Below are 23587 nucleotides of genomic sequence, written 5' to 3'. Positions count from 1 at the left end.
TGCAAGACAAAGGTCACATAATCATATTTAAAGTTACAGGCATTAACAAATGCATTTATAGGTTCATAGGTAAGCACTAGCTAGCTACCCTTGCGGGCCATTTTAAGCCTAGTCAGGTTCCCTTTTTGTGCTCATATTAACCTAACCCATTTGGTTAGAGATTAGCCTTAGCCATCCCTTGGTCTATAATTATATATTACCCCAGTGAGAATAACTGGAACCATATAACAAATAATATGATGTGGCTTATGCATGGCATAACGCATTCAGGAATTGTCTCTGTTCATTAGTAATACAGGGGGCAGTCCTGGAGTAATTGTTTTGTTTCTCATCCATAGATCCAAGTTGCGCTTGTATATGGACAGGGGTGAACTTTGTTTGATGTGAATGAGAAGTCTATTCCAGAGCAGCAGTATCCTCTACAAGACATACCTGTCCTTCCAAACCATTCTGTTGTTACAGAAGAGGTTTAGATCCCTAGGCAGAGTATTTGTTTTGCCATTTGATTTGCTGATGTGCAGTAAATCCATCAGTATTGAGTGAGAGGATGCCTTGTAGCCTGACACAGGTCACCTCTTAGCAGTCTGTAGTATACTAAGTATAGTGACGGGACTTTCAATTAGTCCATGAAGAACATGCTGTTTAGGTATTGCATCCTTTTAGTAAGGTATCTCTTTGGGTGTTCCAGTTATTGCATGTCTGGACAGATACATGCCAAAGGGGCATTACATTCAATGGTTGGCCTAATGAGGGCTGGGTAAAGGGGGACAATGACATCCCTGGATCTAGACACAATCCCTTTGTTTATAAGCTGTGCAATATAGAAGGACTTTCTTATTGACACGTTGGTCAAAAGTTAGGTCACTGTCCACAAAGTTCCCAAATCCCAAACTGTGTCAAATCTTAAGGGTGTATTGTTAATGGGGTAGTTCCCTGGGATAAAAGACTTCCCAAAGGATACAAGAATGCATTTTGTGGCATTTAGTTTCGGATCTCTTTCAAGCTTAGACAATTTTCTATTATAACTTCGAGTAACTGTATTATCAACATCATACAATGTTCTAGTAAATACAATTTTGTATTCTTCCACAGAAAATAATAAATCCTCATTAATTTCTTTAAATAATCTATTTCCTTTTTATCCAACTCCATCCTCTTCTCATTAAAATTAATAAGAACTTTAAGCATAGCCAGCCCACATTCATTAAAAATACTGCTGATACTCTTAAACAATTCACCATCCATATTGTCATTAATATTGCTAGGGAACTTATAAATCCTAAGCCCCTTCAGAACAATTTTATCATTAAGGCATTGGTTAAAATACCAATTTTCTGCAGCTAAATTTTTATATCTCATGAGTAGAGATTTAAAAACTTTACATTTCTCTTTGTAATCCATAGTATGTACACCATCAGTCTCGTGTTTTGTTCGTTTTTACAAAGGATTTATTCAGCCATGTATTAAAGTCAATATTATCGTATTTGGAAAAATTATTGTTATTGTTGTTGGATACACCAGTACCTGATCGCACTCTGTCCTTATACTGTCCATTGCCCAAACGATTTTGGCCAAAGTTGTTTTCTCGGGTATCAGTTCTCCTCGTCGTTCCATTAGACTCAATTCTGGCGTCTGTCATCATATCCGCGTTGTCACGAACCCGAGGACTACTTTGTGCACAGGGTATTTCGTTCCCTGTATCCCTGGGGAATTGGTAGATTGTGAGTGGTTCTGGATCACTCGAACCAACTCACTCAATAAACTGGAACCATCCATGTTATATGGGGGGAGCGGAAGGTGAAAAAATCAAAATTCTGTACAGGAGACTCCTCGAAACCGCAGAAAAAACAACCAGTCACCATTTAGTAGACACTCGCACAAACACCAGGAACCAAGAGTGGACACAGTTGCAATAAAGGCTGTCTTCCGAAATCACAACACCTCCAATAACTCCACCGATATACAAGGCTCAAAACGATAAAATTCCACCGGTGATAATACGACAAAAACTTTTATTGAACACTGACAAATGTACACTAAAATAACGAACAACACAATATAACTGAAATAACGAATAACTGAATAGTATATGAATAAGAAATAGGATTGAGCGCTTTCGTCTCCCACTGGAGACCTCATCAGAATCAATGCTAACAGTACATTTGACTCCTTATATACTACCTATGGTTCAATTAATGAATTAATTGAATAATTCAAAATCAATAAACTTAAAGGTATATATACCTATATATTGGAGGTGTTGTGATTTCGGAAGACAGCCTTTATTGCAACCGTGTCCACTCTTGGTTCCTGGTAGTTAAAATCACCCATTATCAGGGTGTTGGGTTGTACCCTAATATTTTCCAGTGTATCAAGAAATGAGGAGTGGGAATCCTGGGGCATGGTGGAGGATCTCTAGCAAGTTACAATTTGGATTGCAGTCTTGCCCAGAGTTAGTTGTACTTGGATAATCTTGGGTGCATTATGCTGAGCAACTAGCCTGGAGGTGTGGATATCCTTAATGAATATGGACACGCCTACACCTTTAGTGTTTCGTTCCAGGTTAGGTGGCTGAAAGGTGTGGTATGAATTATAGCCTGGTAATGCAGGGGTGCTCTCTGGAGCCTTGAACCAGGTTCTCTGTCACTGCACAAATGTTGATGTTTTCCATTTTAAGGAGTGCCTTGAGTGGATGCATTTTGTTAAGTAGCATTACCCTCAGATTTTTCTTGCTTGTACCTGTTACGGTGGTGAAGTTGTCATTTGAACCTTGCCTAAAAAAGGCACTATAGGGGTGGCAAGAGCCTTAGCCAGTATCCAGAATCCCAAGGGCAAATGGTGCAAGCCATCTCTGGCAAAGCATCATGGTCTGTCGATCATGTCATCCCAGGCAGACAGATACTGGATCCCCTTAGAATGACACCAGAAGCTTAGCCAATTGTTGAAGTCAATCATTTTATCCTTGTACTATGGTATCATTTTGGGTGATGGCAGGATGCTACTCAGGGCTAGGGTCATACCTGCCTGGGCTACAAGATCAGACAGCTCCTTCATGTCTATTTTCATGTCGTCCAAGGAGGTATGTCTCAGGTCATTCACACCAACATGGACACTGACAAGAGTCATATTTGTACTTGTTATGGAATGACCTTAGTGCATGCGTTATGTGGCAGATCCTGGCACCCAAAAGGCAGCTGACTTTCTCTTTGTTTAGCTTGGTGAGTGGAACATCAGTGTGGATGATTACAGAGTCACCTATGACTAGAGTGTTGGGTACGTTGTTATGCCTTATGGGCTGTGGTTGAGTGGCACACTGAGTTTGTGGACTGTGTGTCATTTGGGTTGTGTTGGGGGGGGGGTGGAGGTTGCATGTGTTTCTGCTTTGGAGATCTATGTTGCTTGAGCAGATTTTTATTGAGAGCCTCTGTGAATGTAGGTGTGTGTTTTGTGTTGCTATGTGTGTGTTTTGGTGGTGTAGGTTTTGAGGGACTATGTGATGAGTGTGGTGTGTTGCAAGTGTTTACCTTCTCCTCTTGACTGTCTAATCCTGTCTTGGGTGAAGACAGCTTTACTTCCAGTTTGGCTATATAAGAGCATCTCTCACAGGTTGCAGTGTTGGGTGGTAGGAGGAGAGGGTTGTCTGTGTACATGAGGCAATTGCTGCAATGCCCAAAGATGCCCAGACTCATCAGGTAGATATAACAATAGCAAATGAGCAAACTGATTTAAACAAATTAACCAATAAAAAGCTAAAAACTGAGCCCTGTTCCAGCAGTCTTCGATCAGACAAGTTGTAACTGCACACTCCTGCCACTAGGGTGCAGGGGAACCTTCTCCAAAAAAAGATGGTCTGGATTAGTGCTCAAGTTATACAAACAAAGCTAGGTTCAGCATGTCTGAACTTACGAATATGCTACAGCAAACAAGGAGTACCAATTTCAGAAAGAAACAGTTCAAATAAGCAGGCACAATAAGCCTTTAACCACAAACTCCCAGCTCTGAAGGGCAGAATCTACCCTCTCCTCCCACAAGAGTGCAGACCACACATTCTTAATGCAAAATAACTGTCTCGAAGCCCAAGTGCTTAAACCAGAACTAATACACTTTCAGAATAACAGACACTAAGACTTCAATCAGCAACTCCCAACTTAGGAGGATGTAAGCTACCTGTTCTGCCCACAACAGTGCAGACCACAAACCTTCTTAATGTAAAACAACTGGTGTGAAGCCCAACTGCTTCAAGCAAAGGCTTAGAACAGTTACAATTTAATCAGGCTACTAACAATTAGAAATAAATGCAGCAGAATAAATGCAAAAAGGTAGGATGAAACACAAATACAGTAAAAGCAGATGAATAAAGTGCAATTTTTTTATATAACAATAGAAAATGAGCAAAATGATTTAAACAAATTACTCAACCAGTAAAAAAGCTCAAAACTGAGCCCTGTTCCAGCAGTCTTCAATAAGACAAGTTCTAAATGCACACTCCTGCCACTAGGGTGTAGGGGAAACTTCTCCAAAAAAATGGCCTGGATTAGTGCTCAAGTTATACAAACAAAGCTAGATTCAGCATGCCTGAATCTAGTCTATGCTACATCAAACAAGGTGCACCAATTTCAGAAATAAACAGTTCAAATAAGCAGCCACAAGAATCCTTTAACCAGAAATTCCTAGCTCAGAAGGGCAGAATCTAACCTCTTCTCCCACAAGAGTGCAGACCACAAACCTTCTTAATATAAAATAACTGGCCTGAAGCCCATGTGCTTAAACCGAAAGGCTTAGAATAACAGTTGCAATTTAATCAGGCTACTACCAAGCAGTAATACATGCAGCAGAATAAATACAATTGAGTACTTTTAAGAATAGGCAAAAGCAAAAATAAAAGTGCAATTTTTTTTTAAATTTTTTTAGTAAAGTGCAAGGAGAGAGGAAGGAAGAGCAGAAGAAAAATCCAAGGTTAAGAACCTAAGTGGGTTGGCCTTCTCAAATGTTCTCTCTGTATTAAGTAGAGTGAACACTAGACTGGGAAGGGTATCCCAGATCAAATTTACAGTAGGGACGGCAACTTCAAAGCCACCAACTATAACAACTCTATAAGAATAGTGTGGGAGGGAAGGGGGAAAAAACAGTTTCAGGACAGATGACAAACATTAAAGAATGCCAGAAAATATATTAAATAATTCAGTCAGGCAAACAATAATTCAGTCAGGCAAAATTAAGACAATGCAGAACTCTGAAAGGTTAAAATGCCAAGAAATATACTTATCAATCAGCAATATATTTCCAGATTGTTTGAGAATCACACCAGGCAGAAAACCAGGAATTTTCAACAGTGTATGCAAGAATTTACAAACAGAAACTATTTTTAAATCAGCAAGCCTTGAAGCAATCAGATAACACAAAATCTGTTAGACCAGTTTTATAAACTCCACCTCAGAAATAGGGGGGAAGCAGTTTCAGGACAGATGAAAAACCTAAAATAATGCCAGAAAATATACAAAATAATTCAGTCAGGCAAACAATAATTCAGTCACACAAAATTAAGACAATGCAAAACTATGAAAGGTTAAAATAGTAAGAAATATACTTATCAATCAGCGATATATTTCCACATTGTTTGAGAATCATACCAGCCAGGAGTTTCCAACATTGTATGCAATAATTTACAAATAGAAACTATTTCTAAATCAGCAAGCCTTGAAGCAATCATAAAAGTTGTCTGACAATATTTCTCTCCCTACCTAGCATATCTACTAATAGCTCTCATCCTATGTAACATCCTTCTCTCTTCACCTAACATATCTACAAATAACCTCCTTTAGAACATAATCTCCATAAGGAACTTGCATTCCTTTTTACTACTTTAATTTGTATATAATGGAATTTTTCATGCATTTGCTCCATCAAATGCCAATTTACTGTAGCTACTATTGCCATGTACTCTCTTTCTAATGTCTGATTACCAGTTTTGTACAATTTGTAAGAATTTTTATTCTGCAATCTTGTAATTCTGAAATTTATTATACTTGTACTTACTGGAGCTTTTCTCCCCAGGACTCCATTGAAAATGGGTTCCTTGTAGCCCAATGGACTATCCTGATAAACAAACTGCAAATAGATAAATAAAATAGACCAGTTTTATAAACCCCACCTCAGAAATAGGGGGAAGCAGTTTCAGGACAGATGAGAAACATAAAACAATGCCAGAAAATGTATAAAATAATTTAGTCAGGCAAAATAAAGACAATGCAAAACTCTGAAACGTTAAAATGCCAAGAAATATACTTATCAATCAGGGATATATTTCCAGATTGTTTGAGATTCACACCAGAGAGAACACCAGGAATTTCCAACAGTGTATGCAATAATTTACAAACAAACTATTTTTAAAGCAGCAAGCCTTGAAGCAATCAGATAACACAAAAGCTGTTAAGACCATTTTTATAAACTCCACCTCAGAAATAGGGGAAGCAGTTTTAGAACAGATGAGAAACATTAAACAATGCCAGAAAATGTATTAAATAATTCAGTCAAGCAAACAATAATTCAGTCAGGCAAAATTAAGACAATGCAGAACTCTGAAAGGTTAAAATGCCAAGAAATATACTTATCAGTCAGCGATATATTTCCAGATTGTTTGAGAATCACACCAGGCAGAACACCAGGAGTTTCCAACAGTGTATGCAAGAATTTACAAACAGAAACTATTTTTAAATCAGCAAGCCTTGAAGCAATCAGATAACACAAAAGCTGTTAGACCAGTTTTATAAACTCCACCTCAGAAATAGGGGGGCAGTTTCTGGACAGATGAGAGACATAAAACAATGCCAGAAAATATATAAAATAATTCAGTCAGGCAAAGTTAAGACAATGCAGAACTCTGAAAAGTTAAAATGCCGAGAAATATACTTATCAATCAGTGATATATTTCCAGATTGTTTGAGAATTACACCAGCCAGCACACCAGGAGTTTCCAACAGTGCATGCAAGAATTTACAAACAGAAACTATTTTAAATCAACAAGCCTTGATCAATCTGATAACACAAAAGCTTTTAGACCAGTTTTATAAACTCCACCTCAAAAATAGGGGGGAAGCAGTTTCAGGACAGATGAGAAACATAAAACAATGACAGAAAATATATAAAATAATTCAGTCAGGCAAACAATAATTCAGTCAGGCAAAATTAAGACAATGCAGAACTCTGAAAGGTTAAAATGCCAAGAAATATACTTATCAATCAGCAATATATTTCCAGATTGTTTGAGAATCACACCAGCCAGAACACCAGGAGTTTCCAACAATGTATATAGGGCTGCAGCTTTTGCAATGCCCACACTATAGGCAAACATTATTTCTCCACAGCTGCATAACACTCTTCTCTAGGTTGGAGTCTACGGCTCAGATATACCACTGGATGCTCTTCTCTTTCTTTGAAAATTTGGCTAAGTAGAGCCCCCACCCCATAATTTGAACCATCTACATATACAATAAATTCTTTATTGTAATCTGGGCTGGCTAACAATGGGGGTCCTCCCAAAATCTCTTTTAGTCTTTGGAATGTCTGTTCAGAATCTGTGGTCCACACTAACTTGTCTGGTTTATTCTTCCTAGTTAGGCCAATAAGGGGTGCAGCTATGGTACTGTAATTGGGCACACATTTCCTATAGTACCCTGCTGTCCCTAGAAATGTTCTTACTTGTTTCTTAGTAACAGGAACTGGGCACTTTTGAATAGTTTCCACCTTGACAGGTTCTGGCTCAATTTTACCACTTCCCACTCTGTGTCCTAAGTAAGTGACCTTTGCCACACCCAACTGACACTTAACAGGTTTAATGGTTAATCCTGCCCTACCTATCTTTTCAAGTCCTCCCTCTCATGTTGGTCTGCAAATGCCTGTAGCATAGTCTTTAATGTAGAGTTTAACATCTCCACAAGACCATTAGTCTGGGATGGTAGGGGGTGTTCTTTAGATATTTCACCCCATAACGCTTCCACAGACAAGTTAACAGGTCTGACATGAAGTTGGCACCTCGGTCAGCCAGTATTTCCCATGGAAAACCTACTCTGATGATGATTCTAAGCAAAACATTTGCCACCTTCTCTGCCTCAATAAATGATAGAGCCAAGGCCGCAGGATATCTTGTAGCATAGTCTACTACCATCAAGATGTATTTCTTTCCTGCAGACCTTAAGAGTACTCAGGGATCTCACAATATCCAGGGACACTATCTGAAATGGCTCTTCGATAACTACATTAATGGAGCCTTAGCCTTGTCCCTTGCTTTACCAACTTTCTGGCCCTGTTCAAAAGTCCTACAATAATCCTACCACATTCCTTGCAATCCCACGCCAATAGAAACTTTGCATTATATTTTTCTTAGTGCATCTTATGCCCATATGACCTGGGAAAGGAACATTATGTGCTATGGCTAAAAGTGGCAGACGGTAAGCTCTAGGCACTACTAACTGCCGTATTACTTCACTTTCTAGCCCACTTCCAGGAGTTCACTCTCTATACAACAAACCTTTGATCCAGCATACAGACTCCTCTCTTCCTTGCACCTCAGGTGCCTCCTTAGTTATCTCCCTCGAGCTTTGTAACATTGGATCCGTAAGTTGAGTGTCTCAACTCTACCTTCATGACCTTCCCCAGCTCCCCTTCTGCAGGAAGCCTAGGCACTTCCGACAGTTGCACCTCACTGTCACTCTGGGTACCACCACTCACCTCCATCCTCACAGTCACTGTGTCCAGGGGAACATCAGTACCGACAAGAAGCTGTGGCTCACATTCAGACTTATTGCTACCAGATAGCACCTTCTCTGAAACAGCCACCACACCAGTCCCAGCTTCAAGTATGACATCTTTCTGTGTCTCTCCCAGACTACTGGACCTACATGCCTTTCTCCAAGCCTGACTGCACGTCACTGTGTGTACACAAGGTACTGCATCATCAAAGTCACTCCCTATCAGGACATCTGCAGTAATATTCTTAAACATACCTACTTGCTTGCTTCCACTTCCACAGTCCCAGTCAAGATTAACCCTAGCCAAAGGTATTTGGAACAGGGTCCCTCCTTATGCTCTGAATGGAGTGGACTGCCCAGGCAAGTACTGATCTTCTCTAACCACTGCAGGTCTCACAATGGTTACACCAGAAGCTGTGTCCCTCTTAGCAGTTATCTGTTTACCATCTACTAAGATAGGATATAAACGTTGGTGACAATTTAGTACCCCGGTTGTTTCTAAACAACTTATCACTGGCAGTTTGTCATTCACACTTACTGGCTCCCACACCTTCTGCTTCTCACCTTGCCTCAATGGACAGTTGGCTATGTGGTCCCTCGGGTTACACTTGAAACATAATTCCTAACCGTGCACTTGGATTAGTAGTCTCCCCCATTACTGGTCTACTCTGGTGGAGTGGTTTAGACTGCCCCTCATGGGTTCTCTCATGTCCATGTGTAGCACTGGGTATCTCTTTCTTATGCAGTGGTGCTCTCCTTGTCAAGTAGAGGTCCCCTTTTCTCCCCAATTCCTCTGTAGAGTTACACTCATGGTCTGCTAATCATGTCATTAGGCAAAGTACTGAGCACTTGTTCTCTCACCAAAAGGTCTGCCAGTCCTTTAAAAGTGGTAACCTGACACCCACTCACCCATCTGTGAAAGTAAGTACTTAAGTCAGCAAATAAAATCACGTATACTTTCATCTGCCTTGCATCTGTGTTGACTGAACTTTTTCCTATATGCCTCAGATGTAGATTTGAAACAGTCAAGCAAGTAACATTTCACTTTATCATAATTTAAACAATCTACAGTATTTCACTTTGCTACAGCCTGAACAGCTTTACCATGGAGTAAGGGAGGCAGGAGCTGAACCCAGAGGTCACAGTCAACATCATATTGTCTACATACCCTCTCAAAAATATGAATAAAACTATCAAAGTTATCCCCATCCCTGTACTGAGGAAAATGTTTACTGACATTTACTGCTTCTGGGTTCCCTTCCCCACTACCTCCATGACCCTCTTGAAGGATTTGAAGCTCCATTTCATGCCAGCGCTGTCTCTCATTACCCTCAGCTTCTAAACACCTCAGTCTTTCTTTGGTCTCCAGCTGTTTGATCTCCAGTTGCTGTGCTTCCAGGCACAGTTTCTCTTCAGTCTCCAGTTATTTGGCTTCTAGTTCAAATTGGTGCCATTTCTCCTCAGCCTCCAGTTTATATCGGTGCTGCTACTCCCCTTTCTCAGCCTCCAGTCATCGGGCCTCCAGGTGTAGTCTCTCTTACTCCAGATGGATTCTCTGGTCCTCTGAAGAAAAGATGGACTTTTCCAGTCTCTGCAGGCTGCCCACCACCAACACCAAACTGGATATCCTCTGACTGGCTGGTCTGAGCTGTGGCTGCAACCAAGGCTGAAATCATTGCTTCCTTGGTCAGGATGGCATGCACAAATCCTCTGGCTTCACACTCCTTAACCAACTGGATATTTGTCAGCTTGCTAAAATCTTCTGCTGACATGCTTGCCTGCTATCCCAGACTATCTAACTAAAAAAATATAAATAAAACTGTGGTGGATTGAAATTCTGAATGTATACCTTGTGGCTGTCAAGAGTGCACACCTTAATGACAACTACGCACAGGCTACTGGAATCCAATTAAAAAGTGAACCACTGCCACCAATTAAAATGTGACATCCGGCTAATATCCCAACAATAAATGTGACATCCCCCAGTTAAAACCTGGGTCAGTAATTAAGAAGCCTCAATCCTCACCACTGACTCCGGAGTGGGAGTGTCACAGAAAACACCAGAGCACAAAGCACACAAGAGTAAAATTTCACAATTTCTCCTTAAGAGCACAACAGGAACACTTTAGTTTCCTGGGACTGGGCTATATACCTCTGTCCACCCCAAGTGTAATCCCTTATCATACACTTCAGAGCCATGTGTTCCAGTTTAAAGACTTGTAACTCAATCACTCTAAAAATAAATTTAAATCTCACACACTCAAACACTTATGGGAAGCCTGACACAGACTTCCAGCTATGTCCCCTCCCCAGTACAAACGGAAACACTGCCACCAGAGTCAGACAGGTCTACAAGGTCTTCAAAGGGGTGATCAATTATTAAAATTAATTATCAAAACAAATGATAGCTATGACCAGAAGTAGCCAGGCATTTTGTCTAGCCACAATGTAAATTAATGAAAAGGTTTAATAATAAGTAAAATTATTACAAGAATGTAAATCAATAACTTTCAATAAACACCAGGACTACAAAATTAAACTGTAGGACTGAAGTCCATCATCTTAGAAAAACTCTCTCTAAATAACTAAACTTTCCTAATCTAACTAGAGAATTATATCTCTGATCTAATCTAAAACATGACAGCAAGGCAAAGGCAGGCTTACAGTTTTTGTGAGTTCTTCTTCTTGGGTATCCACTGACTGCAACACTTTACTAACTGTTCAGCTTAACAGTCTGAACTGTCTTATTGTAAAAATAACAGTGTTGTTTGACATTTTTCTTTTTCCTGTCAATCAGCTGTTCAAATAATCACCTAGCAACTAGGAACATTTTAATGACATCACCTACTTTTCATCTGATTCTCTACAGATAGGTTGAACTTCAGATTCTCCTTCACAAACATGTGCAAGTAGAAATGTATCAAAACACTGACAGATTCTTTAAACATTTTTGTATAAACAGGGGGATACTCAACATTTTAAAAACGTATTTACATTTTCACAATTAAACATGCTGGCATACAATACAAGTTAACCTGAGAATATACACAAATCTCCTACCAGACATGCTAACAGACACACACACACACACACACACACACACACACACACACACACACACACACACACACACACACACACACTTCAAACCTTCACAAGTTTGAATTTCTTACAGTCGACACCATGAGATCGAACTTGTGAATGCTCTAAACATTTAAATGCAGACTGCCGTAGAGCACTGAACAGTATATTTACCATTGTCATCACTGTAGTGCAATCTCAGAGTTGGTATATTTAATAACAGGTGGTGTGGGGGTGCTTGCCCCCCACAAAAAAACATTTAAAAAATTGTTTTGTTTTTATGGGGTTTTTTTTACTTAAATTTTGAACTTTCACAAGTTTGATCTTATAGTCTCAACTATAAGAAATTCAAACTTGTGAAAATTTGAAATTTAGAAGCATACCCATACTCGCTGTGGACATGCACATTTCGGCCTTCTTATGGTCTCATCAGAACACAGCATAAGTAAAATGTTTGCCTATACTTTAAAAATACCGGGTCTTTAAACCCAGCTGATGTCCACAGCTATTAATATGTTTGCAAAATATCACAACTAACATCCAAACCAAAAAGTAAAAAGGTCACACAGACAAACCAATTAGTAAAAAAACTACAAGAAAAACCTAGCCAAGCTAGAGTTTGCACTGTGTGATATCTTAAACCTTCTGTAATAGAGTCCCATGACATTTAAAAGACACCTTAATGGTTATGGACATCAGCTGGGTTTAAAGGCAGTACAGTTGTGTACACTTACCATAAATGTAGATGTTCAAGTGTATTCACTGTTGCAGTCATCACATTTGGGTTATCTGCCTGCAGGTAGCCCTCAGCCAGCCTGAAAACCAGAGTCTTTGGATTTCTGTGTCGGATGCTGTCGCTTCTTCCTTGACTTCAGGTCATCAGCGGTATAAAACATGCAGCCGACGCCATTACATCAGTTTGTCTTGCCCTAGATGTCAGGTGTCCCCACAATAGGAAGCAATTACATGGTATGGTAAACCCCATTAAAAAGCAAATACACAACAAAAAATAAATATATCCAAAAGAAGGAAAGGTAGAGCCAAGAGAAGTCAGGGGGCTGGAGGGAGGGTAACCAGGACTGCAACAGTGAAAACACGTGAACATCTATATTTATGGTAAGTGTACACAACTGAACTATGTTCTTCGCGTTTCACTGTTGCAGTCATCATATTTGGGTTGATTCCCAAAGCTAAGGAAGGGAGGAGAAAGTTAAAGAGCATTAGGGCCAGATATTAAGCCCTGCAAGATAGCAGGGGCAAATCCAGCTCTGGATTTAGAAAAGATAGGCATGTGGTAATGCTTGGTGAAAGTATGTACAGACCTCCAGGGAGCAGCTTCTAGGATGTCCCAGGTATGGACTCCTCTGAGAAATGCCACAGAGGTAGAAGCAGCCCTGGTGGAATGTGTTCTTATCCCCTGTGGGGTAGATTTTCCATACTGCTTGTAGAAGAAATGAATGCAATAGGCTATCCATTTGGAAATGGTTTACTTTGACATGGCCTTCCCCTCTGCCCCTGCAGCAAAGCTAACTAGCAACTGTTCAGATTTTCTAACAGGTTTAGTCCTGTCCAAATAGAATCTAAGTTGTCTGTGCACGTCCAGAGAGTGCAGTATTCGTTCCCCTTTGTGTTGTGGATTAGGGAAAAAAGTAGGCAAATGAATGGACTGATTTAGGGCCACAGCAGACACCACCTTGGGCATAAAGGAAGGATTAGTCCTGAGGGAAACCCTGTCCGCATGGAAGATAATGAAGGGTTCCACTGCCATGAGGGCCTGTAATTCAGACACTCTTCTTGCTGAAGTGATGGCTAGAAGGAATGCTGTTTTCCAAGAAATGAATTTCAACTCTGCTGTAGCAGCTGGCTCAAGGGGGGGGGGGGGGGGAGTGAGCTTTTCCAATACAAAGTTAAATTCCCAGGCTGGAGTGGGATCTCTCCTGGGGGGGTCTTAAATTTTTGGGCCCTCTAAAGAATTGCTTTAGCAAGGGGTGAGAGAAGAGGGGTGGCTCAGTATTATAATGTGCTGAAATGGCAGAGGCATGAATTTTAATTGACGAGAAGGTTAGGCCCTTATGAAGCAATTCTGTTAAGTACTGTAGAATATGAGGGAAGCTGGGCACCGTTGTGCCTATCCCCTGAGCCTGGCTCCAGGAACAGTATCTTTTCCACTTTTCAGCATAGGATTTTCTAGTACTAGGCCTTCTTGCCTCCAGAATGACATCCAGTACCTGCTTACTGAGGGATGCTAGAGGAGAGCTCAAGGAATTAGCCAGGCTGCAAGGTTCAGGGTTTGAAGCTGAGGGTGCAGAATCTGGCCCGCCTGCTGGGACAGCAGGGAAGGGGTCTGAGGCAGGTGCCATGGATGTAGCAGTGTTATACTGTGCAAGACGGGGTACCAGTGCTGGTGTGGCCAGTCTGGTGCAATCAGTATTGTCCTTGGCTTGTCCTGTTTGAACTTTAGTAGAACCTTCAAGAGGAGAGGCAGAGGGGGAAAGGCATAAACCGAGAGGCTTTCACAGGTAAAGGACAGAGCATCCACTTTCCAAGCTTGACTGTGGGGAGCTTGTGCAGAATTTGATCAATTGGTAGTTCTGAGGGGAGGCGAACAGGTCTACCTCTGGAGTCCCCCATTTGTTCCTCAAAAGGTTGAATATTTTGGGTTCTAGTTTCCATTCATGTGGGTCCATGATATTTCTGCTTAAGTCATCTGCCAGTGAATTTAGTTTGCCCGGCAGCAATTGTGCTTGTAGGTGTACTTGGTAGCTCAAGGCTGTGTCCCACAGAGCCATGGCTAGTCTGCAGACAGGGTACGAGTGGGTTCCCCCCTGGCTTGTTTATGTACCACATAACTGTGGTGTTGTCTGTCTTTACCAGTAGTTGTCCTGGAGGAATACGGTCTTTGAAGGCTGTCAGAGCATTCTGTACAGCTAACATTTCTTTTTGATTGATATGCAGGTGCATCTGTCTCGGGTTCCTTTTGCCCTGAGTGCACTGCCCTGCCATGTGAGCCCCCCATGCATAGTCTGATGTGTCTGTTGTTAGGGTTTGTGCTGCAGGGGGTAGAGGGAAAGGGAGTCCCTTGTTGTGGTAGCAGGCCTCTGCCCACCAGAGGAACTCTGTCTTTATACAAGGAATGATAGAAATCATTGTTTCCATGTCCTGAGAATGTTGACACCATCGGCTTTTTTAGGTACCACTGGAGTTTCCTCATATGCAGTCTTGCATATGGAATTAGAATGCAGGAGGCCATGAACCCCAGAGCTTGCAGTATTTTCCTTGCAGATAGCTGGGGTTTTGTGGCCAATAGTTTGAAGTAGGTTGTCAAACTTGTTTCTCCGGAGTGAGGAATGCCATCTGGGAAGGTGTGTTCAAGCTTGCTCCCAGGAATACAATCTGTTGGCAAGGTACTAGGTGAGATTTCTTTTCACTGATGGTGTACCCCAGAGAGTTTAGAAGTTTCTTTATGAATGCCTGAATCAGACAATTGTCCAAGTATGTGTAAATTTGAATATTTCTCTGCCTGCAAAATGCAATGGCTGGAGCTAGACACTTTGTGAACACCATGGGTGCAAGTAGATAAGCCAAAGAGAAGTGCAGAGAACTGAAAGTGCATGGAGCCCACCCTGAAATGTAGGTATTGTCTGCAGGATCCTCTTACTGGGATGTGCAGGTAAGCTTCCTTTAAGTCTCGGGTTGCCAGCCAGGCATCATTGGCTAGCATAGAAAGAAGCTGCTGAAGAGTTAGCATTTTGAATTTTGGAACCACCAGAAAGGTGTTGGGAATAGAGAGGTCCAGGGTAGGATGCCAGAAGTTGTCTTTTCTGGTTACCAGAAAAAGTTTTGAATAAAAACCTTGTCCCCTTTGTTCTACTGGGACAGGCTGAATAGCCCTGATACTGACAAGAGACAGAACCTGCTGTTGGGCCTCTGCCCATTGATTTGGGGGTAGGTCTGGCCAACCATTTGGGGTTGGTAGTGTGTGGAAGTGGAATCTGTATCCTAGGGAAACTATGTTCAAAACCCATTTGTCCTGGGTAATGAGTTCCCAGTTTTTTGCATGTAGGGTGATCTTTCCTCCTAAGGGAGCAGGTAGTTGAGCAGGGCTTGAAAGGTTTAAGGTTAAGTCATTGTGCCATTTTTCTGTGGGGGGGTGGCTTACTATACCCTGCTTTGGAAGTGGGAACCCCCCACTGCTTAGATATGTGTGTAGTCTTAGACTGTAGCCTAGGTGGTCTGCTGTTCCTGCGTTTGGACTGAGAAGGCCTGGAAGGGACTGAAAAGGACCAGTTCCTTGAAGGCCAATGCCTACTGAATCTGGGAGGCTGCACTTGTAGGAAATCTTTGACAGTTTGCATAGATTTAGCTTTTTCCTCCATCTTTTTGAGGACTTCTTTTGTCTTGTTGCCAAAAAGGTGGTCTTGATTTAAGGGAGCATCCAGTAATTTAGCTTTAACGTGATCTGGCAAGTTTTGTTCCTTAAGCCAAGCATGCCTTCTAAGTACAGACCCAGTGACAGCTGCCCTGCAAGATGCTTCCAAAGCGTGAAAACCACATTGCAAAGTATGTTTACCAACTTGTTCTGCAGAATGCAAAATCTTGTAATTCTTTGTGTTCAGCACAGTCAGGAATCAAAATAATTTTCTGTCTTAGTCCCATAATATGCTGCTGACATACGAAACTGGCAATTTAAAGCCCTAATGGCTAATGTAGAAGAAGTGTATACCTTCTTACCCCATCTGTCCAAGGCTCTAGAATCTCTGTCAGAAGGGGTAGGATTTTGGCAGCAGTAGCCTTAATGCCTTTTGGTCCTTGGGAAACGGTTTCTGGATCCGCAGAAGGATTCCTGAAGAGGAACTTGTGAGAGTCGGGTACTCTGCAGTACCTGTCAGGTTTTCTGGGAGCTGGAGGTAAAGTGTCTGGGGTAAGGCTAGATTCCAAGAAAGCATCATCTACAATGCCCAGAACAGGAGGGAAAGCTAAAGGCCTGTGTTGAGGTAGGAGTAAGAATTCCCTAAGTCTCTTTTTGGACTCAGAGTCAGACTCAGAGTAATCCTGGCTTTCCCAGCGGAAATGCTCCCTAAGAGTATGCAAGGTTTCACTGAAAGAAAAATCTTCTCAAGGGGAAGCAGAGGGAATGGAATCCTCTGCATCAGAATCCTCATAAGTAGATAAGGTCAAATCCTGGTAATCAGAAGGAGCAGACATATCAGACTCCTGATCAGAAGAATCAGAAGGAAAATCAGTTTTAGGTCTCTTAGATGAGGAAGGCTGGCTTCCTCTAATTAAGGTGATAAGGTCTTCAGCCATTCTAAGCATTTGTTTTTGAGGCATATGGGCCTGAGCCTGTGGTTTGGTCGTCGGTTTTCTAGGTGTAGTGCGAATTTTTGGCCTGGATGAAAATGATGGCGTCAGTTTAATATGAATGTCTGTAGGCCTGAACACACCCTCAGAAGCTAATGCCTGCACAGCGGCTCCGGACCCATCCAAGGTAGAGACATCCACAGGTTCCATAGTCGAATAAGCATCTCGCGGCATACCGGACTCCGAATGGGTCTCAATAGAGAAAACAAAATCTGAAGTAGCGGGTATTAGGGGCTGCGAAAGCGCCTCACTGAGTACCGGCGGACTGGCGACTAGCTTAACGGGAGCGTCGTCAGCAGTTTTGGACCTATGCGGTCTGTCTCTGTCTTTATCCTAAGATCGGTAGTCAAATGGCTTAACGAAGCCATTTTGGAGTACACAGATCGAGTACGAAAGTAATTGGCTGCAAAAATAGCCCAACGACGAAGAGTTTGGGTGTTGAACAAGGCACAAAACTGACAGCGAGGGACATTGTGGTCTGGGTCCAAACAGGGGATGCAGTAAGAATGAAAATCTCTATGAGGTATTTGCTTTCCACAGGTAAGATAATTGTTAGCTTTTACTGACATGCAGTGGGGGACTGAGTTAAAGGCTTTACTAACGTCCAGATAGGTCACAGTCAATTAGAGTTGTCTCTGTCCTTTCCCTAGGCTGGTAACCCAAAAGGATGAGTTTGCTCACATAAGAAATTCCTGCTTAGAGTCCATTTAAAAAACCTTTTCCACTTGGCTGGGTAAGACTTACTTGTAGGATGCTTCCTAGATTCCTTTATGACATTACACATTGTCCCTGAAAACATGGTTCCTAAAGCTGTATGATCTTTGTGTCTAGGTGTATAAGCATGCTCTTGTTCTGAGCTAAGAGGTCTAATTGCATAGACAGTATGACCAGGTCACTGCTAAGAGAAGAGAGAACCAATGTTGTTTGTTAATCAGATAAAGCCCATCAGACATAACTGTTCCTTTTCAAGGATGACCCAGGAGTACTGTCTGGTTAAGTGACTTTCTCAGTGTCACATAGTTTTCAAGTGGAAACTGGGGGAATCAAGCTCAGGACTACAGGATGAAGCTTAATAATAGCAAAAAAAGTCTCTGAGTTGATCTAAAAGACAAATTTGTCAAATATCACGTGTCCTCCCCTTTCCTTCAGGTTTACCTATTTAAGGTGGAGGAGAGAAAGCATTTTGTATACTAAGACCAGAAGTCTGGAATAACCTGCCCAAAGAGGCAAGACATCAACACAATTACTTTCAAAATAATCTCAGAGTGTTTAATTAAAAAATGCAGAAATTTCAGAGGGACAGAACAGAAATGACAGTGTATATTCTTATCCAAATTATGGATTCACATTCTGATAACTCTGGATATTTACATTGTTACAATTTGTAGAAATAGGACATTGTTGCCATACTTCTGTCTCTGCTGCCACTATCCTTACAGTTATGAACGACATGTTTTATGTTCTTTATTAATCTCAGTAAAATTGCTTCTTGTTACTTCATTTGCATCTTTGTATTCTGCTGTAAAACTTTGTAATATCTATTCCAATGTTTTGCTGTAAAACTGTGTAATAATTGTAATAACTGCTCCAGACGTAAGTCTAGATCATTACAAAAGGATCTTTGGATTAGTCCACTTGTCGGGAAACAGATGGATAAATCAAATAAATAGAAAATATAACATGGTGTTTCATATTAGCAATTCTTCAAAACCCAGTTTAGGTAGAAACAATTCTGCCTTGTCTATTCAGATCAGCTTTACCTGCTGTGTGTATATATTAATGTACCATGTTATGTCTTAAAGTGACAATGGTCATAATGGAAATGCCTTTTCAGGTAACCTACTGCTTGTATCTCCATAATGTTTTCAAAATTAATAATGTCAAAAAGCTAGGTTGTACACATTTAAAAAAATAGTTTACTTGACATACATTTCCTCTTAAAATATTGAAATAAAAAAGGTACCTGTTTGTGCTGGTTAATAAGAGGCATTTCTGTTTCCTGGCTAGGAGAAGTCATGAGTTGGCGACGCTGAGGTGTGCTTGTAGCTGCACGGTGTTTGTTTCTGCACATACATATCAGGAAGAAGAGGCAGGCAATAACCAAAGGAATCGCTATGCTAGGGACCAAAATATACAGGATTTCCATTTTGCCATGTTCGTTCCGACCTGTGGAGAACAACCAGAATGTTGACCTCTGACCATGTATTTTAATAAACATTCATTTTCAAGCTAGACAAGTAGAGATGGAATAAATCTCAAAGCAGACATTCAAATGACATGACTATCATATGAAGACTAAACTGGTACAACTACGTTTTCACACTGGCCAAGCAAATTTTCGTAAAACTACCACATCTCCTGAAATGATGCTGGTTTACATAGTAAAAAAATGGTAAAAGTTTCTAAACGTCTGTTGTTCATCAGACCAGAATCATTATACTGATAAAAACATAACCATGTGACCACAATCATGCGACCACAATCCTTGCCCTTAGCATTACATATTCATTATTTTTTTTCCTCTCATCTGAAACCATTACTGTAGTCTCATTTCTGATATTACAGGCAGGGCTTCCCAATTATTTGTTCATTAATCAGGTAAGCGCCCGAGTTTCAATGCAGTGTTGTTCTCATTTGTTTGGTTACATTAGTAGTTTTACTGCATCTGACAGAACATTCCAAACTCTGCAGATGTGCAGAACCAAGCCTATGGCACATAAAATAAAAAAAACTTTGTGATGACAGTGAAAACCTAATATACGATGACTTCAAGACCCCTAAGTAATGCAATTAAAAATATGCAAAGCATGTAATGATAAAATAGTTATTCACACAAATCAGGGAGCTGACCTCAATTTAACACCATAGAACGAAATCCTGTCTGACTTTGATAAATAGTAGACCATGTGTTATCCATACAACTAGGTCAAGGGTCTCTGATGCCACAGCATCACCTAGAGGGCAGTAAAGCTAGCTTTGGGTGACAACAAATGGAGGGAGTCCCCACACATAACTGACATTTTAGATATGCACATGCATATGTAACAACAATATGTGCACCTAACAAGAGAAGGAAATCTTTTAGGTCTGAGTGGTAGTATGCTGGCCAAAAAGGTTGTGCTCCCTAGCACTCACTCATGCCTTCAGGAGAGGATCAGAGTTGGCAAAAGGCCATGTAATAAGTAACAGGTAGGGACCATCAGCAGTGAAATCAACAGCATGGAGTGGGGACCTCAAAACAGACATAATAAAAAAGTGAAACATTCCTCCACACTTAAAATCCTTATGAATGTAACAGATATTCACAAAACAGAGACATTGTGCATATCTGTAAAACCACTTCATGCTAACAAATGCAGAAACACATTACAAAGCGAGGCAAATGCTTTGTTTAAAGCAGTCACCTCCAAACAAATCAGTCTTGATGTATAAAATGTGAACAAAGACAAGAAATCCAAAGCCACTGGAAACACAAATTTTAAACCAAATAACTAGCAAAAAAAAGGATCAAGAGAAAAATGGTGGCATTCAATGGATTACAGGTATGGGGAGGAGTAAAGGCCTGGGAAAATGTTATCATTGCTAATCAGACTGAAAGCTGGAATTTCAGTCCTAGTGGTGGAGAAGGATGCATCAGACCTTGTCAGATCTATTGTTCTTTTACAATCATCTGAAAGTTAGTGGACCAGATCTACTTTTACTATAATTTTAAAGTTAGTAGACCATGTGTGGGGTCTTCCCATAGAAGTGAAGTAGGCAATAAGGCAGACTGCAGAGGACAATAAGATCACCACCATCATCTTACTACAACTGAGATAACTGACAGAGCTGTACAATGTGCATTAACAGTCAGCATTCTGTGCTGCTCTTTTTCAAGGCACAGCCATGGGTAGTACTGCTGGCTGGTACTCTGCAAAGCAATTATTTTCACCCATTTTAGCCCATCTCCATGGCACAAAGGGACGGAGCACTGGTTGTGACCTGCCTGACCAAGACTGAATTAGCTTCTTCAGCACTGAAGGTGCAAGGCAGGGAGGGAGAGGACTTAAGGGGATTGTCACACTTTCCTCTCCTGGGGGAAGGGATAAGATGCAAGTACTCTGTAAACTCAATGATGAATGTGATTTCCCTGGTGGATACTGGGGAAAACACCACTCAGTACTTGGGAATAAGACTGCAGGGCTGCTTGATGGCAATGTCCCTGGCTGAAGTAAGGGATGACCAACAAAGGATAGCCCATGGCACTCCCCCTTCCCTCGTGACCCCAGGATGCACAGGGGATGTAGGGCCATCAAGAAAAACTTCAAAAATTCCCTGATGGCTGATAGTTCCTCCCAAATGACCCTAACCCTAGTGAAGAGGAAGGAATAACTCGACTGAATGGGGTGGGAATAACCCAACTGACCGGGAAGGGGCCAATAATCAGTAGGCAGCAGTGTCAAAAAAAATTAAAAATTGTCAAACATTTAGCTTAAAGGTTAATGTCAGCTCTACAAGCTGTGTCTTCACACCCTCCCATAGCTCTCAACTGTCCAGATTTTTGTCTCATATTTTTTGTCTGATTCTTATAAAATTGTAGTTTTCTAGCAAGAAAGAAAAAGCAGTCAGAAAATAATGGCAGACATTTGAATTTCAGACTTAATATGCTTCAGAAAATTCATGCTAATGGAAAGCCTGTTGTTCTATCAATTTTCTTAAGTTTAATCAAAAAAAAAAGTGAAGCAGCTAAAAGAACAACTAATAACAAAATAAAAAGCCACCTAAAACCTGCCAGCAAGCAGAGAGAACTTGAAACATTGAAATTACTTGGGAAGAATGGAAAAAATCTTAAAACGTCACGAAGACTTCAAGAATACTTTATTAAACGTTAAGCTCTTTTGTCCCAAAACAATAAACAGGACTTTCTCAGAATGTAAAAAACACCAGTTGAACATCTTTTATATGAAAATAAAAAACAATCATCCAACTGAAAGCAATTATCTTAAAGAAACACTCCACTGATAAAAAAACATACACTGCTTAGTAATATCAAACAGAATATAAAAAAACTATAATAATTTAGTATTGCATCCACCTGATGAAATCCCAAAACCTTTAAATTACACTAACTGAATTAAAAACACACATACTTCCCCCAAGACTTTCCTGACACTTTTTTTTAAATATACAACACATAACATATCTTCATATGCTGTTAAAAATAGCGTAAAAACAAAAACAGCTGAAGACTTGTGATACTTCCATTTACGTGCATCTCCTTTTATAGATCTAGAGATGAAAATGAATATGTTAAAAAGTTGCCTAACACCTACCAAATTCATATTTTAACAAATCAGTTGAATCTACAGAAACTGAGTTTGTTAATAGGGATTTTAGAAATACTGATAGTGAATTGGTTGGTTCCACTGAACAAGAGCAACAACCCTATGAAATGGATGGTGGAAGGGCAGCAGCATATGATGCCGATTACCCACTCCTTAGGAGATCAGAAAGAATTGAAAACAGGAACAAACAAAAAGATTTTTTACACCAAGCCCATACTCTCAAAGGAGTGAGGGGCAGGGGGACAGGAAGGGGTTGGTGTAACAGTGGCAGGAACCACACTTGAGACAAGGTTCTTCCTAAGTAGTTGCAACGTTTCAAGTTCTACCAGCTTGCTGGCAGGTTTTAGGTGGCTTTTTATTTTGTTAGTTTCCAAGAGCAATATCTTAAAAGTGTCCCTGTTTTGGGGGGCCTTTGTCACCCCATTATTTGTGGCTTTGACCAGATTTCCTGCTCTAAGCAGTTGAGAGGTATGCACCCTTCCCTCTAAAATGCTGACATCCTGCTCAGTAGTTTTTAAAGAAAAAGTCAGGTTTGGTCCTTAAAAATATTTTCTTAGAAATACATATGTCACCAAGTCCCTGAATCATACCTCTCAACCTGGAATCATCAAAAATCTGAACAAGGCCCATGAAAAATAGGTACAATCTGTACTCCGGTTAACGTATAATTTGCAAACATAATTACATAATGATGTTAACCCACACGTCAGAAGAATCCCAGATTTTTAAAGGTAGAAAAAGCCTAAACCAGAGACACTTGAGAAGTGTAAAGACTGGGCGGGGAATATTCACGTTATTCTCGCAAATATTTGCTTTTGTTGAATACAGTATACACACACAAAATAAAATTCAAGGCTTCCCTTTTCCTATTTGTGCTCTATACAATGCTGGCATATAAGTATATACTAACATTGTAGCACATAAAGGTCTTAAAGGACCACTAACTCTCCGTAACAAAATGTTGAATTTTGCATGATGTGATTTTTAACTTTTAGCTTTACTTATTCTTTAACCAGATAAGTGAATGAACTAATACATTAACTCCTGCCAGGAATTTCCAAAACACACACACAC

At 40.6% G+C, this 23587-nt stretch overlaps 1 protein-coding gene across 1 annotated transcript in view; it reads right to left on the bottom strand.

Annotated features, from left to right (window-relative positions):
• ROR2 (receptor tyrosine kinase like orphan receptor 2) overlaps positions 1 to 23587 on the bottom strand; it is a 1224572-nt gene that overhangs the window by 5964 nt on the left and 1195021 nt on the right. The window contains exon 8 of the mRNA XM_044088021.1: positions 19153 to 19355. Within this exon, the coding sequence (XP_043943956.1) occupies positions 19153 to 19355 (203 nt within the window). The remainder of the gene's footprint in view (positions 1 to 19152; positions 19356 to 23587) is intronic.

The sequence above is a fragment of the Protopterus annectens genome, chromosome 11.part0 (genome assembly GCF_019279795.1).
Source record: "Protopterus annectens isolate FY-2018-M chromosome 11.part0, PAN1.0, whole genome shotgun sequence".
NCBI lineage: Eukaryota > Metazoa > Chordata > Ceratodontiformes > Protopteridae > Protopterus > Protopterus annectens.
This window is presented reverse-complemented; position numbering and strand designations above follow the sequence as displayed.